This window comes from Aphis gossypii, chromosome X, assembly GCF_020184175.1.
Source record: "Aphis gossypii isolate Hap1 chromosome X, ASM2018417v2, whole genome shotgun sequence".
Taxonomy (NCBI): domain Eukaryota; kingdom Metazoa; phylum Arthropoda; class Insecta; order Hemiptera; family Aphididae; genus Aphis; species Aphis gossypii.
Window position 1 is genome coordinate 19,569,075 of NC_065533.1, and position 18,919 is coordinate 19,587,993.

Here is an 18,919-nt window from a genome sequence, read left to right on the forward strand (position 1 = left end):
AATAATAATATTAATTATCCATTTATATATATTACGGAGTATAGAATCCCGATTCCGTACGATTTTCATTTTATATTATATTATTTATTATATTCACCACTAGCGCCGTTCACCTACGTCAAATAATGTATTTACCTCCACCACTGACCCATATTGTTGGACGTTGGAGATTCACATCCATATAATACACGAGTACACGACAATGACGCCCCCTACCCTAAACCGGTGGAAGGGATGGATCCCAATTTCGCCGCCGCCGCCGCCGCAGAAGCTTATAAAAAGGCATGTAAGAGCGCAGACACCTTTAGTGTATCACTATTCGTTTTTCTTTTCACTTTTTTGCGTTGTGCCGATAACTGTAATCTGTTGTGTTTTAATTCTCGTTCGTAAAACGTCCGATTTTTATAAATGATGGAGTCTTTAAAAAAACAATTTTATATTTTCTTTTTCATCGTATTATTCTCATCCTGGGTGGCAGCCTCGATGATCGAAGAAACTTCGGATGAAGAAATTAAAAAACAAAGTAAGCAATAACTAATAACCAATTAGTACACATTAAATTTTTAATATAAATTTATATTTGTTCTCATTTATTATTACGATTTGTAATTTTATTTATGTACCTAGGTATACTAAACAATAATATGTTTTAACATTTTAACGTTATTTTCTTTATTATATTTTTATAATCTGCTTAAATACTTATTTACAATTCTACTGCCGCGATCGATATAATTCATAATTATTTAATATACGTAAAGAGTATTAAATGGACCAAATCAACATATAATTTAAGACATTTTTTAACTAGTGAGAAATTAATCAATCATAATTTTTTTCCTCTAAATATTTTCAAAAAATAAACTAAAATATTTAAGTATAATAACAGTATAATACGCTTACATAAATTAATGCCTAATTTGTCTCCATCATGTGTGTTGTAGCTTTGGACAGTTTAATGGGCAAACTGTGTCCTCCGTTAGGACTAGGAATACGTTATGAAGTTGCCATGATACAAACACCGATGACAATGTTCGGATGCGCCTACTTGGAACACAACCGTACGATAAGCGCTGCACCACTATTTAATTTGTGGCTTAAACGTCCGGGGAAAACCACCAATGATGGTCATTGTAAAGACATGCGTAGTACGTATAATGAATTATTATTATTACTATTATTACAAGCAATTTCGTGACAACTGACAATTACCTATTAATATTAAAAAGTTAAGCCGATTATAACTTTAAATACTCATGTATTTGTTCTATTTTTGTGCCTTATAATCAGACATGGATCACTTCGCTTTTGAGTGCGTTTCAAAAAAGGAACCTACTAAGAAGGAAGAGATTTTTAAAGGTTGGAATTATGTTCAATTAATAGATCATTCCCAGCCAAAAATCTCACAGGATATCAACGACCTGGTTTTGAGATGTGCCGTGAGTATACACTATTAGCATGTTATTATTATAATATAGACAAACTCGTTGTTATTTAACTTAAGGAGTGGAGGGTGAACACGATACACGTATTATAGACCATTCATTCGGGGGGTAGTTCGTGATAAAATATATTTTATTATACGATGTTTGTTAATGATAAATTTTATTTTTTCAACGAGCACAAAATGTTCACAGAATTAATTATAAACGAAACTATAGGTCTAACAGGATATATAAAATAATGAAAGTAGGTACCTACCACTAGAAATATACAACTAAACTCATACTCTTTTCTCAGTTTATCATTTTCTATACTAATAAGATCCTTGTGTTTAATATATAAGTATAAATAATAAAAAAAGAATAATTTCTAAAATCCAGAATATGTATACCAAAATGAAATATACTAGGTACCAATAAAAAAATTATTCTTAAAAGTATTTGTAATTTATATAATTAAAAAAACTAACGACTTGTATTTAAACATAGTTGTAACTCAAGACAATTATTATTAAATACAGCCGGCTATACCACAACTGCTCAGAAAACTAACTCAATCTATTTACTTATAATAAGATATATATATATAATATTATGTTACCATTCTAATGCCAAAACAAATCAATCCTTTAATAGTTAAAAAAATAATAATAACTAATTGACTGCATAATGAACAAAATATAAAACATTAAATATTAAACTTTAATCTAGTTGCTCACATAATGTAGGTACCTATCTTATTACTTAAATAGTTACCTATTATAAGCTTTGTACAACTAAAAGTATATATTATATAAATTAAAATGTAGGTACCTATATTGTAGTAAGTTGAATTTCTATAGAAAGTTATTATTATAAATTGTGAACTCATGGGTTAACCCAATCAGTGGTGCCCATTATTTTTTCAATGAAATAAACAATAATGATAATATATACATAAAATAACCTAATGCTATTTGTGAGTTTGTTCATCTGCATAATCATTATATATATATTATGTAGATTTTTTTTATATGAAATTGTTACAATATGTTCAATTAAATATGTTTAATCATCAATAAACACCAATAAATTACCATAGTTATGTTAATCATTGCTGACTTAACATTAAAATTATTTGTAATTAGTCTTAATATTTCTAATTACTGTCCAATCTATCAGTCTAAAACTCGACTTCATCGATCATTGTAAATTGAGGTTGGATTTCAGTGTACTTGAATTTATAAATTTATATTATAAGTTTTGATATCTATATCTGTCTTTTACGGTTTGGCTTATAGGCATACGAAGTGAATGATGCTCCTGCTGAGGGTGTCAAAATGATTCGAATGGTGATAAGTCCACCTAGCAACGAGCAAATGCTCGAAGACCTGTGTGACAGTCTATCAAGAACTATGGCAAAGGATGACCCAACATACATTTCAGAAGGGGACCGAACTTGGCCTGATGGGTCAGTGTACCTTTATATGTTGGGAAAGCCAGCCCTCGATGGATCTATGAACTCGATGAAACACCCTACCAATCGTCCAATGAAATCAACGACTACAATGCCATACATTTCAGAAGGGCACCGAACTTTGCTTGATTGGTCAGAGTACCTTTTTAAGTTGGCAAAGTTAGCCCTCGATGAACCTATGGACTCGATGAAACATCCTACCAGTCGTCCAATGAAATCAACGACTACAATGCCATACATTTCAGAAGGGCACCGAACTTTGCTTGATTGGTCAGAGTACCTTTTTAAGTTGGCAAAGTTAACCCCCGATGGACCTATGGACTCGATGAAACATCCTACCAGTCGTCCAATGAAATCAACGACTACAATGCCATTAACAACAATGCAAACAACAACAAATTCTATAAGAACTACAAGGTATATATTTTAACCAATACTGATGATAGTATAAAATTCTAACAGTAAAATAACATTTTGTTCAATTTAAAATTTCTTGACTGCCAAATAGCATAATAGGTTTTAAAATATTTCAAATGTGTACTTTCATATCAAATAATTCAAAAGATTATTTATCATTTTTTGATAGTTATGCATCTTCAGAACGATTTAGATTCTGAATGGAGTGATGAATGTATTGATTTTAAAATCAATGTCCTTCTTTTGGATCTGTTATCAACATTCATAACTGTCCAGTCCAGATACTTTAATTTTTAATTTTGGAAAATATTCTGATATATTATTTCATCTAGTTAGTTCTTTGAGAAAGGAGGGGGTATCGAAAGTAAAACTTCTTCCAAATATTCATTTTTATTGTTTAATGAATTTAGATTTAAATTTTATTTGATTTTGGTCTGTTACAATTGTTGATTAAAAGGATTGAGGAAATACTTATTAAGGAATTATTCAAAAAAATTAACTAATCCATTATGGTTTCTTCTCAATAACTGGGTACATGAGCAATTTTCTATAAAGCAGAACGAGTTGAAGTACCTTGGTTTCTTTAAAAAACATTATGTACTTTTGTAAACAATGATTTGCATTTACCAAACATTGATTTTATATTATAATATTTACAGATATAATGAGAAACGTATGGAGTACCTAGATAGCCGTACAACAACTACAAAGATGCCAGTTCCCCAAAACATTTTTGACTATTTTTATATGTTGTAAATGGTCAAGAACGACCATCACATGTAGATGAATAGATCATGTCTAAAGATGTAATCATGATAAATATATTTTTTTTTTAATTACATTTTGTAATTTTTTTTTTTTTCAATAAACAATTTAATATTTTAATATATTTTCTTGAATAAATTTATTTGTATTAATAATTTATTTTGTATTATGGAGTTTTTTCTATATATTTGTTTAATGCGTAAAAACGTAAAAACGATTAACAACATGGTCATCAGTCATAGGTAAGATTACAGGATTCATAAAGTTTTTGTCACGAGAAATACCTGTTCCTATCAATATATGAGTAATAATGATATAGTGTAATTTAATTTTTAACCAATGTATTTTCAAATATTTATTGCTAAATCATGTTATTAATTCTGTAGGTACCTAAGTACTTTAAACGTTAAAAATCAATTTTTATTTAATACATTGGTAGGTATAATGATTATGAAGAAACTGCTTCAAATAAATAAAATGTATACATCAGTAATAAATATAGGGTAACTATATACAACGTACAGTTATACTGTAGTTTATAAATGATTTTTCTGCATAGTTGAGAAATGAAATTGATGGTAAATAATTAACAATTCTAGCCTTCAAATTTATTAAGTTTTAATATCTTCAGATGTTCACTATAAAATAGTAGTTAACACTTACAATTCACAAAAGAATTCTATTTTAAGTATTCATAAAAACACCTTTTGTTTCATAAAAAAAAGCAAAGAAATTATCTTTCATTCGATAAAGTAGCATGAGTGGTCTTTTAGTAACTCTGAATTATACATACAGTCAAGCAAGTTAGAATCATTAACTAAGTTATTATAAAAATCATCAGTCTGAACATAATATAGCATTGAATCTAAAATAATAAGAAAATAAACAATTCATGAAATTATGAAAATAATGATAGTTTTAATTTATTTGACTGTATATGTGTACATAAACACAATTTTATCACCATAATGTTTCTTTTATTAAAATTTGAGTAAAATAATAGAGTATGGACACATATTTTTATTATGAAGTGTATACCTCTATATAATATTTTATCAAAGTCTTATACTAATATAATGTCAAAGACAAAGTCTAAATAATTACAATTATTTACAACACTGAAACTTAACTGAACTATTAGTTATTATAGTGCTTAGTAATTGTTTACATCACAGAATAAATTTAAAAAATAAACAGCACTAACACATATTTTAATTTTTATACAAAATTGCAAACACGCATAGGTATTGGAATGTGTTAGGTTACTCCAATACAATGATAAATCAAAATTTTTAAATATAAAAATAAGAATTAGGAATTAGAAACGATACTAAAACATCATTTATTTATAGAATAATCACAATTATGTGGGAACACAGAGCACAGTGTGGTGATAGAGGCACATACACTCGTAATATAAATGAATATTAGTTCTTACCTAAGTCTACATCAATGATAAGTTTAATGATATACACCAAATACTAATATATGGTTATCATACATTAAAAATAATGAAAATATATGTATTCAAATATGACCTAAAAATAATAAAAATTATAAATTAATTATTACCAATTAAAAATAACAAATTCAAAACTATTATTGCATTCTACAATTATTAAACCATGTTTCATCAAAATGAATTACGATTATTGTACAGCAAATAAGTACTAAATATTTATATTTTAAAAAATTACTTACCACATCTACCGAAGTGACCAAATTTTAAATTCACCAAATCTTCAGCAGAATTGAATGAAAATATATTAATATGACGTAAAAAATAAAAAAAAGCCAAAAATGCAAAATTAAAATTAGTTATTTTGATTCTATGTTTATTTATTATTTATTTAAGCACTTTTGTTGTTTAATCATTAATTTACATTTTTTCTCTAAAATTACTTTTTCATTTTTATAATGGTAAAAATATGAATTCTAAATGTGGTGGCTAAGGTAATAATGGTGTCGGATTAATATTGTAATAATATTTCAAACCTGTAATAAATTCAGATTTAAGACATCTAATTATGGTACATATTTACCTTTATTGATATTAACTATTTATGTAAAAATCTTGCGAATAATTTATTTTAAATATGATTATAGAATCAAGATTCTTGTTTTATAACTTATTTTTAATATTTGAAATTGTACACAAATTGGTTTAATTCAATTGTTTTTTGTATTAATATACATAATTTTAATACAATAAGTCATTTTATTTTGCTTACTACATCAAATCATGTTTTTAATACTTTATATATATGTAAACACACCAATATCATTGTAAATTACCTTATAAAAGTATATGCATTCATATTACAAATTTTAAAATATAACCATTAGATTCATAATTAAATGTAGAGTAACCATAACATAACTTGTTGAATAAAATGATAATAAGATATTAAAATAAATATATAAATGAAAAATGAAATCTTAATTTCATTTAAAAATGTGCTTAAACATACCAACTTCATTCTAATTTACAAATAAAAAATATAAGTTTTCATTTAACCCAGTTGCAACTTGAACCATAAACATCATTTTTAAATGTATGGTAACTATTATATAACTTTATGAACAAAATGATAATATTAAGTTTACAAAAAGTAAAATCTTATTTATAATATTTAAATTGTATGTAAACATACTATTTTCATTATAATTTCGCCAATATTAATATAAGATTTGATTTCACACAGTTGAAACTTTAAGCATACAAATCGTTGTTAAATGCAGTGTAACTGTACTACAACTTTTTGAATAAAATGTTTGTAAGGAACGTAAAAATTATAAGATAATTTTTTCCCAATTATTATTATGTATATAATGCGTAAATACTCCTTTTATATACCAATTGGAGGTAATACGACAGAAAATAGTAATGAACTGATAACTGTTAGTGATAACAACGGATATATTATATTAATATTTTAAATAAAAAACCAACACGGCAACACTAAAAACAAATGAAATAAAAGAAAATTATATTCTAAGATTCATGATACGGTACCTGATCGCCTACAATATATAATATTTCAAAACATTGTATCAATGCAATACACCAGTCAAAATTATGAACACCGTATGAGAAATCGTGAATACAGAATAGTTGTTGTGAAGTTCAGGTAAAATAAATTAATGGTTTGAATATTTCAATATATTCTTATTGTATTGTTAATTTCTGATAAATGATATTATATGGTCGTCGTTGATTATAGCCTTGGCTATAGTACATCGCTCATATGATATTAACATACGCGAGGCGGATATTATATCAGTCGGAGAACCACTGGTCTATAATATGATCTGCTATTAAATTAACTAAAGGCACATAAGTGAACAGATATTAATCATATTTAATTTCAGATAGACCTACCGCAGTAAAAACTATAGCAGTAACCATGCATAGACTTGCAAATGTGAACTAATTTTTTCATTTGGGTTTCAATCTGAAAAAATAAGTGACTACAATGTTTTTAATAAGTTGCTAAGACATTAGGGAACCAAAACTAATCGCATTCCGTTTTAGATGGTCAAAAGAGACGGCTGGAAAATTCCAGCACAACATCAATAGCAGCAAAGCAGATACAGAGGAAATAAGACATCTAGCAGCACCAATCCACAGTGTACATGAGCCAAAAAAAAGGAAACAATGAGTTGAAGAAAGGATTAAGAGCACATGAAGAATATTATTTTAATCTATTGATAAAAAACCCGTAACATTAGCCATAAACATTTTATAAAATTATTTTATACATAATATATCCCTATAAGATTAAGGTTAAACCAAAACCAAATTTCATATCATAATTATTATCCGTTGAAATACAAATTCACAATTTAGTTTCATGAAAAATAATCGAGTTTTAATTTCAGACAGTTGCATTTATAACCATAATCATCATTTATAAATGTAGACTAACTATAATATAACTTTTTGAATAAAATGTTGTTAAGGAAAATAAAAAAATAAAATTCTTTTTTGACAACTTTCATTACATTTCTACTAGGTATACACACCGTTTCCTTTTTTATATTGTAAATAAACAATATATGTTTTAGTTTCACACCGTTGAAGCGTTAACCACTAGAATCATTTTTAAATGTAAAGAAACTCTAATATAACTTATTGAATCAAATAATAAAATGAAATATATGAAAATAATTGAATATTTTTAATAGTTAATAATATGTTTGTACTGTGTAAACACACCATTTCCTTTTTTATTTTGTAAATAAAAATTATCAATTTTTATTCCACAAATTTTAAAATATAACCATTAGATTCATAATTAAATTTAGAGTATCTATACTATAACAAATTGAATAGAACGATGATATAAAATTAAGGAAATATCAAATCATGTTTTTAATACTTTGTATATATGTAAACACACCAATATTATTGTAAATTACCTAATAAAAATATATGCATTCATATTACAAATTTTAAAATATAACCATTAGATTCATATATAAATGTATTGTATCTATACTATAACTTAATGAATAGAAGGATGATATCCAATAGAAAATAAATGTAATCTCTTTTTTTATTTAAATATGTTTGTACTGTGTGAACACACCATTTCCTTTGTTATTTTGTTACTAATAATTATGAATTTTTATCCCACAAATATTTAACTATAAGCATTAGATTCATTTATAAATGTAGAGTATGTATACTATAACTTATTGAATAAAAGGATGATATAAAATTAAGGAAATATAAAATCATGTTTTTAATACTTTATATACGTGTAAATACACCAATATTATTGTAAATTACCTAATAAAAATTTATGCATTCATATTACAAATTTTAAAATATAACCATTAGATTCATTTATAAATGTAGAGTATCTATACTATAACTTACTGAATAAAAGGATGATATAAAATTAAGGAAATATAAAATCATGTTTTTAATACTTTATATACGTGTAAATACACCAATATTATTGTAAATTACCTAATAAAAATTTATGCATTCATATTACAAATTTTAAAATATAACCATTAGATTCATTTATAAATGTAGAGTATCTATATTGTAACATAATGAATAGAAGGATGATATAAAATTAAGGAAATATCTAATCATGTTTTTAATACTTTATATACATGTAAACACACCAATATCATTGTAAATTACCTTATAAAAGTATATGCATTCATATTACAAATTTTAAAATATAACCATTAGATTCATAATTAAATGTAGAGTAACCATAACATAACTTGTTGAATAAAATGATAATAAGATATTAAAATAAATATATAAATGAAAAATGAAATCTTAATTTCATTTAAAAATGTGCTTAAACATACCAACTTCATTCTAATTTACAAATAAAAAATATAAGTTTTCATTTAACCCAGTTGCAACTTGAACCATAAACATCATTTTAAATGTAGGGTAACTATTATATAACTTTATGAACAAAATGATAATATTAAGTTTACAAAAAGTAAAATCTTATTTATAATATTTAAATTGTATGTAAACATACTATTTTCATTATAATTTCGCCAATATTAATATAAGATTTGATTTCACACAGTTGAAACTTTAAGCATACAAATCGTTGTTAAATGCAGTGTAACTGTACTACAACTTTTTGAATAAAATGTTTGTAAGGAACGTAAAAATTATAAGATAATTTTTTCCCAATTATTATTATGTATATAATGCGTAAATACTCCTTTTATATACCAATTGGAGGTAATACGACAGAAAATAGTAATGAACTGATAACTGTTAGTGATAACAACGGATATTATATTAATATTTTAAATAAAAAACCAACACGGCAACACTAAAAACAAATGAAATAAAAGAAAATTATATTCTGAGATTCATGATACGGTACCTGATCGCCTACAATATATAATATTTCAAAACATTGTATCAATGCAATACACCAGTCAAAATTATGAACACCGTATGAGAAATCGTGAATACAGAATAGTTGTTGTGAAGTTCAGGTAAAATAAATTAATGGTTTGAATATTTCAATATATTCTTATTGTATTGTTAATTTCTGATAAATGATATTATATTGTCGTCGTTGATTATAGCCTTGGCTATAGTACATCGCTCATATGATATTAACATACGCGAGGCGGATATTATATCAGTCGGAGAACCACTGGTCTATAATATGATCTGCTATTAAATTAACTAAAGGCACATAAGTGAACAGATTAATCATATTTAATTTCAGATAGACCTACCGCAGTAAAAACTATAGCAGTAACCATGCATAGACTTGCAAATGTGAACTAATTTTTTCATTTGGGTTTCAATCTGAAAAAATAAGTGACTACAATGTTTTTAATAAGTTGCTAAGACTTTAGGGAACCAAAACTAATCGCATTCCGTTTTAGATAGTCAAAAGAGACAGCTGGAAAATTCCAGCACAACATCAATAGCAGCAAAGCAGATACAGAGGAAATAAGACATCTAGCAGCACCAATCCACAGTGTACATGAGCCAAAAAAAAGGAAACAATGAGTTGAAGAAAGGATTAAGAGCACATGAAGAATATTATTTTAATCTATTGATAAAAAACCCGTAACATTAGCCATAAACATTTTATAAAATTATTTTATACATAATATATCCCTATAAGATTAAGGTTAAACCAAAACCAAATTTCATATCATAATTATTATCCGTTGAAATACAAATTCACAATTTAGTTTCATGAAAAATAATCGAGTTTTAATTTCAGACAGTTGCATTTATAACCATAATCATCATTTATAAATGTAGACTAACTATAATATAACTTTTTGAATAAAATGTTGTTAAGGAAAATAAAAAAATAAAATTCTTTTTTGACAACTTTCATTACATTTCTACTAGGTATACACACCATTTCCTTTTTTATATTGTAAATAAACAATATATGTTTTAGTTTCACACTTTGAAGCGTTAACCACTAGAATCATTTTTAAATGTAAAGAAACTCTAATATACTTATTGAATCAAATAATAAAATGAAATATATGAAAATAATTGAATATTTTTAATAGTTAATAATATGTTTGTACTGTGTAAACACACCATTTCCTTTTTTATTTTGTAAATAAAAATTATCAATTTTTATTCCACAAATTTTAAAATATAACCATTAGATTCATAATTAAATTTAGAGTATCTATACTATAACAAATTGAATAGAACGATGATATAAAATTAAGGAAATATCAAATCATGTTTTTAATACTTATATACGTGTAAATACACCAATATTATTGTAAATTAATAATAAAAATTTATGCATTCATATTACAATTTTAAAATGTAACCATTAGATTATTATAAATGTCGAGTATCTATATTGTCATATTGAATAGAAGGATGATATAAAATTAAGGAAATATCTAATCATGTTTTTAATACTTTATATACATGTAAACACACCAATATCATTGTAAATTACCTTATAAAAGTATATGCATTCATATTACAAATTTTAAAATATAACCATTAGATTCATAATTAAATGTAGAGTAACCATAACATAACTTGTTGAATAAAATGATAATAAGATATTAAAATAAATATATAAATGAAAAATGAAATCTTAATTTCATTTAAAAATTTGCGTAAACATACCAACTTCATTCTAATTTACAAATATAAAAATATAAGTTTTCATTTAACCCAGTTGCAAAACAAACCATAAACATCATTTTTAATGTAGGGTAACTATTATATAACTTTATGAACAAAATGATAATATTAAGTTTACAAAAAGTAAAATCTTATTTATAATATTTAAATTGTATGTAAACATACTATTTTCATTATAATTTCGCCAATATTAATATAAGATTTGATTTCACACAGTTGAAACTTAAGCATACAAATCGTTGTTAAATGCAGTGTAACTGTACTACAACTTTTTGAATAAAATGTTTGTAAGGAACGTAAAAATTATAAGATAATTTTTTCCCAATTATTATTATGTATATAATGCGTAAATACTCCTTTTATATACCAATTGGAGGTTATACGACAGAAAATAGTAATGAACTGATAACTGTTAGTGATAACAACGGATATATTATATTAATATTTTAAATAAAAAACCAACACGGCAACACTAAAAACAAATGAAATAAAAGAAAATTATATTCTAAGATTCATGATACGGAACCTGATCGCCTACAATATATAATATTTCAAAACATTGTATCAATGCAATACACCAGTCAAAATTATGAACACCGTATGAGAAATCGTGAATACAGAATAGTTGTTGTGAAGTTCAGGTAAAATAAATTAATGGTTTGAATATTTCAATATATTCTTATTGTATTGTTAATTTCTGATAAATGATATTATATTGTCGTCGTTGATTATAGCCTTGGCTATAGTACATCGCTCATATGATATTAACATACGCGAGGCGGATATTATATCAGTCGGAGAACCACTGGTCTATAATATGATCTGCTATTAAATTAACTAAAGGCACATAAGTGAACAGATATTAATCATATTTAATTTCAGATAGACCTACCGCAGTAAAAACTATAGCAGTAACCATGCATAGACTTGCAAATGTGAACTAATTTTTTCATTTGGGTTTCAATCTGAAAAAATAAGTGACTACAATGTTTTTAATAAGTTGCTAAGACTTTAGGGAACCAAAACTAATCGCATTCCGTTTTAGATAGTCAAAAGAGACAGCTGGAAAATTCCAGCACAACATCAATAGCAGCAAAGCAGATACAGAGGAAATAAGACATCTAGCAGCACCAATCCACAGTGTACATGAGCCAAAAAAAAGGAAACAATGAGTTGAAGAAAGGATTAAGAGCACATGAAGAATATTATTTTAATCTATTGATAAAAAACCCGTAACATTAGCCATAAACATTTTATAAAATTATTTTATACATAATATATCCCTATAAGATTAAGGTTAAACCAAAACCAAATCTCATATCATAATTATTATCCGTTGAAATACAAATTCACAATTTAGTTTCATGAAAAATAATCGAGTTTTAATTTCAGACAGTTGCATTTATAACCATAATCATCATTATAAATGTAGACTAACTATAATATAACTTTTTGAATAAAATGTTGTTAAGGAAAATAAAAAAATAAAATTCTTTTTTGACAACTTTCATTACATTTCTACTAGGTATACACACCATTTCCTTTTTTATATTGTAAATAAACAATATATGTTTTAGTTTCACACCGTTGAAGCGTTAACCACTAGAATCATTTTTAAATGTAAAGAAACTCTAATATAACTTATTGAATCAAATAATAAAATGAAATATATGAAAAAATTGAATATTTTTAATAGTTAATAATATGTTTGTACTGTGTAAACACACCATTCCTTTTATTTTGTAAATAAAAATTATCAATTTTTATTCCACAATTTTAAAATATAACCATTAGATTCATAATTAAATTTAGAGTATCTATACTATAACAAATTGAATAGAACGATGATATAAAATTAAGGAAATATCAAATCATGTTTTTAATACTTTGTATATATGTAAACACACCAATATTTTGTAAATTACCTAATAAAAATATATGCATTCATATTACAATTTTAAAAAATAACCATTAGATTCATATATAATTGTATTGTATCTATACTATAACTTTATGAATAGAAGGATGATATCCATAGAATAAATGTAATCTCTTTTTTTATTTAAATATGTTTGTACTGTGTAAACACACCATTTCCTTTGTTATTTTGTTACTAATAATTATGAATTTTTATTCACAAATATTTAACTATAAGCATTAGATTCATTTATAAATGTAGAGTATGTATACTATAACTTATTGAATAAAAGGATGATATAAAATTAAGGAAATATAAAATCATGTTTTTATTTTAATATTTATATACGTGTAAATACACCAATATATTGTAAATTACCTAATAAAAATTTATGCATTCATATTACAAATTTTAAAATATACCATTAGATTCATTTATAAATGTAGAGTATCTATACTATAACTTACTGAATAAAAGGATGATATAAAATTAAGGAAATATAAAATCATGTTTTTAATACTTTATATAAGTGTAAATACACCAATATTATTGTAAATTACCTAATAAAAATTTATGCATTCATATTACAAATTTTAAAATATAACTATTAGATTTATTTATAAATGTAGAGTATCTATATTGTAACATATTGAATAGAAGGATGATGTAAAATTAAGGAAATATAAAATCATGTTTTTAATACTTTATATACATGTAAACACACCAATATTATTGTAAATTACCTAATAATAATACATGCATTCGTATTTTTTTTTTTTTGAATATAACCATTAGGTTATAATTAAATGTAGAGTAATCATAATATAACTTGTTGAATAATATGGTTATATGATATTAAAATAAATGAAAAATGAAATAAATACTCAATAAAAGTTATTGGGATGTTTTAGTTGACACTAGTACAATACTTATTATAGTTACCATAGCTATAATAGGATAACGATAATAATATAGTATTATTAATAAGAAAAAGCTGTCCTATATATAACTATAAAATATAGTCAAAATTATTACAATTATAGTAACATCAACTACAATTTTTCCGTATGCAAATCCATTACAGTGGCTCATTTAACACTTATAATGTATACCAACTTAACGTATTTTCCGATTTTTTAAATTATATATTTTTCATTTGTTATCAATGTTATTATCTTTTCAATAAAGAATGTTTTTTAAATGATTAATATTTTCGATTTTTTTTTGTTTTTTTTCTATAATAATAATATAACAAGTACTTTTATAAAATTATTGGTTTATATTCCTATTAATTTATTATGTGTCAATAAAATGATATGCTTGGTTATAAAGCTCAAACATTTAATACTTAGGATTATAATTTATAACTTATTCTTTTATTGCAGTTTATAATTATCGAAACAACAATATTCAAAATAAACGAAAGTGGTGTATATTGAGTAAATCATAGGCATTAATAGGTTATACCTACCCGCTACTTGTTTAATTTATTCTGTGATTAGTTGCTTATGTGAGAACAGTACCGGTGATAGCAAGCTACATTTTGGAGGGAGTAGCTGAAGTGCTATACAAAATCAGTAGAATTCTGACCACTATATATCAGCAGTACATCCTGGATATCAGTTTAGGGTTGGGGGGGGAATGACAACCATTGCCACGGGAGCACCAAAATGTTGTGTAGAAATTTGTTCACTGGTTATTATTGAAACTTTTAAAGTGATATTGTATTAAAAATATTTAGTATAATAAATAATAAATTAAAATTTTATAATTAAAAAATATTAATATATATTTAACATATTATTCTGTTTTGAAATTAAATAACAACCTAATTATATATTAGGTAATAATGTATTCAAAATCTTAAATCTTACAAAGGTTTTGATGAAAACAATTTTATGTTCAATATTTTCACGTTCAAAGTTTTGACGGAAACTATTTTTATGTCAAGATTTTGACGTTCAAGGTTTTGAATATTAAAAATACTGATATAATTTTAAATTCATGATTTTATCGTTCAATATTTTTATTGTCTAGAAGATAAAAGTAATAAAAGTGAGCCCCGATTAACAATATCGATATCGCGATATTTTCATTAATTATTTTTAGATATCGATATCGAAAATATTAAAAAAAAATACCTAGATATCGGTATCGTATCGAATTATCAATATCTTTGGCCAACACTACCTATAATATTATGTATACACGCCGTAACGGCGTAACGTGACCAGAAGAGCGTCGGTGGATTTTATTATTTCGATCGCGCCGATTCAGCTGTTGACGAGTTTTGCGGAACGCAGGCGGTCGGTCCACATCGTCCTCCGCGCAGGATAGCCGTCGGCGGTCTTCCGGCCCCCGCGACCGCGCTTATGGACGACTTCGGACGCCGCAGGGCGCCATGCTTTTTGTCGGCGCCACCGCAACAGGCCGCTGCCGTCATCGCGACTCCACCACGACCGCCACCTGTCGTCTTGTCACCTTGCCCACGGGACGACTTCCGTCCGACCGCTCGTCGGCGACACCGCAACGACGGACTTTTCACTGTCGTCGCTTCCGCTCCGTGCAGCTCCGTCCGCGGAAGCTTCGTCTGTAGCGGCGGCTGCGACGGCCGCAACGGTCCATGTTTTTGGTTTCGGAGTCGTTCTCTTCTTCGCCGCGTATGGATTGTCGTCCATCAGGGAGGCGGTGATCGTAAGGCCGGTTAGACGACAGTCGGCGGTCGCCATAGAGTCGCGAAGACGGGAGTGGTCTGCGACGGTGGCGCCGACAAGAAGCAGGCGGCCTGTGGTGCACGGAAGTCGTATAACAAGCGCGGCATTGGCGACGGGCTGGTCTGCCGACGGAATTGCCGCCAACACCTCCTGCACCGGCTCCTACTGTTGTCCGAGTTCCAGTTCGGCTTCTGGTAAGTCATTGTCCACGATTAACGGCTCCATTGTCGTTTCCGGTTCGTCACGAACTCCAGCAGTATAGCGGGATCGTTACGACGTTCCCGGAATTGTCCGTTCCACCGTCCGTATCGGAGAACAAAAAAAAAAAAAAAAACGAAAAATAAGCACAAAGGAAAACCACTGCGAATGAGTGCGAAACGAAAATATAATCGTACAATTAAAGTTGTTTTTAACAATATTACTTATCGATATTGAACCTGGACATAGGTCGCCAAGGCGATGTGCGTTATGAAGGTATCGTTTTATCGTTTTGATTTCTTTTAAAAAAAACAGCCATGCTCCATATATATTATTAGTGTCGGGTTTTCATTAGTTTTATAATTTTTATAATTTTATAATATTGAAATACGTAGGTGTTCAGTGTACCCAAAAGTTTTCATTGGTCACAGTAATTCATTATTATTATTTACTCGGATGTCTGGCGCCAAATGCGGAATGCGGATTTATTGACCGATTTCATAAAATAGTGGTCGATGGATTCGTATAGGCTGCACGTCTTAAATCCCTTGCGAATAACATCACAATTTATCATTATATAGGTAGTAACGTATACAGTATTTTTTTTTTTTTTGTCCAGACTTTGAGAACAGCACAATCGACACATATTATATATATAGGTAGTACACTAATGTATTATCTACCTACTATGCATACTTACCACCCACCACGCATTCGGATGAATTGTTATAAAATGTGCTGCCTTTGCGTGTCTCAACGTGCACAACGGGTAATGGTTAAGCAATTTGGACACATGTACACGGTATATATAGCTTTAGATATGGACATATGGTTGGTATTATTCGATCAAATATTTCGAGGATGATATTCTTTCTATATACATAGACAGTGATTTATCGACGTACCGGAAACAGCGTATATTATATTCGTATATTAAAAGCAAGGTATAAGAAAAGAGATTATGGGGCATATAACATAGTACCATATGTGTATATGTATTGTCAGTTCGAGTCTCAGCATGAGAGACGCATACTACGTGCTTTTATTTGTGTTTTAAAGAGACAACTCTATATTTATATATATATACCTGAAGTGACCATATATTTTTAAAAGATAATAAATGAAATAATTTGAATTGTACTCAAGTTAAAAGTGGGTATTATATTTTTATATTTGTAATGTGAAAAAAAATACCAAACTATAAGCTATTTTTCAAACACAATATCTCTTTAAGACAGTGAAGTTCCATATTATATTACAGCATAATACCTATAATTTTTTATAATTCCCACAAAAATAATTTCATTAAATAATACATACTTGTAATATAATATACATATTATGTATAAGATTTAAAATTAAAAAAAAAATTATTATTATTAGTGTTATTGTATTTTAATCGGTAAGGGGAATTAATGTTTAAATTAACATTATTTGTTGAACATCTGCATTTAACCGGACTGCAGTTCAATCATTACCTATTTTTACCCGAATGCAAATCGACCATTACCTTTTTTGGCTTCATACGAACTGAGTCCCAATATAATCTTTTATGACGAACTGAGTCACGGGTTGTTTTAGAGTACATAGGATTGACTTCCATCATAGAAATTTTTTTTGTTTTGAATAACTATAATTATTAAGAAACATATTATAATATATTACGCATATTAGGTGCGTGGCCTTAATATCAAATTCTAACATGATCGACTTTGAAATTGTCTGCGATCGACCGTTCGACCGCCCTTGGTATTGTATATACATAATATACTGTGTATACGTATATAAACATAATATTATAATAGTTAACAACGGTAGGTAACTTGAAAATTGAAACGACGAGATCCGAGAAAACCGTAAGCAGTTCGCCCGTCGGTGTCAAATGCTATAATATAGTGTCACACCCATAGATATTAAAGAATGGATAGGCCATTTGTGCTTATCATACGGGCATGAATTAGAAATAATTTTGAGGTTATAGAGGTCTTAACAGAATTAGGATTAATTATTTAAAAATTATTTATATTATTATATAAATATATATATATTAAGTGCAAATTAGGAATGGTTAATACTTTTTTTGTCAATTTAAAACATAAGTCAACAATAAACTTCCACATGTTAGTATACGTTTCTTTTAATTTGTTGTTTAAAAAAAAGTATACCACAGGCACATAATGTCCATTTTTAAAACAATGAATCGTGTAAAGCTGAACAAAATATTTTGGTGCATATTCAAATGTACCGTCACCAAAGAAATCAGTACATGTCGTCATAAATTCTATATTTTGTGCTGTAGTTAAACATATAAACAGTTGATTGTCAGGTACGTGAATAAATTTTTCCCCTTTGTACATT

At 26.9% G+C, this 18,919-nt stretch overlaps 1 protein-coding gene and 1 long non-coding RNA gene across 2 annotated transcripts in view; one reads left to right on the forward strand and one right to left on the reverse strand.

Moving 5' to 3' along the window:
* Positions 1 to 278: 278 nt before the first annotated feature.
* On the forward strand, positions 279 to 4,156 carry LOC126552185 (uncharacterized). The gene is made up of 5 exons (XM_050206859.1): positions 279 to 523; positions 945 to 1,148; positions 1,291 to 1,439; positions 2,723 to 3,315; positions 3,975 to 4,156. Exons 1-5 carry the CDS (start codon positions 409 to 411, stop codon positions 4,069 to 4,071), a joined length of 1,158 nt encoding a protein of 385 aa, XP_050062816.1. The 5' UTR covers positions 279 to 408; the 3' UTR covers positions 4,072 to 4,156.
* LOC126552187 (uncharacterized) overlaps positions 2,789 to 18,919 on the reverse strand; it is a 37,059-nt gene continuing 20,928 nt past the window's right edge. Inside the window, exons 2-3 of the long non-coding RNA XR_007606020.1 lie at positions 3,075 to 3,178; positions 2,789 to 2,936 (exon numbers count right to left, since the gene is read on the reverse strand). This is a non-coding gene — a long non-coding RNA (uncharacterized LOC126552187). The remainder of the gene's footprint in view (positions 2,937 to 3,074; positions 3,179 to 18,919) is intronic.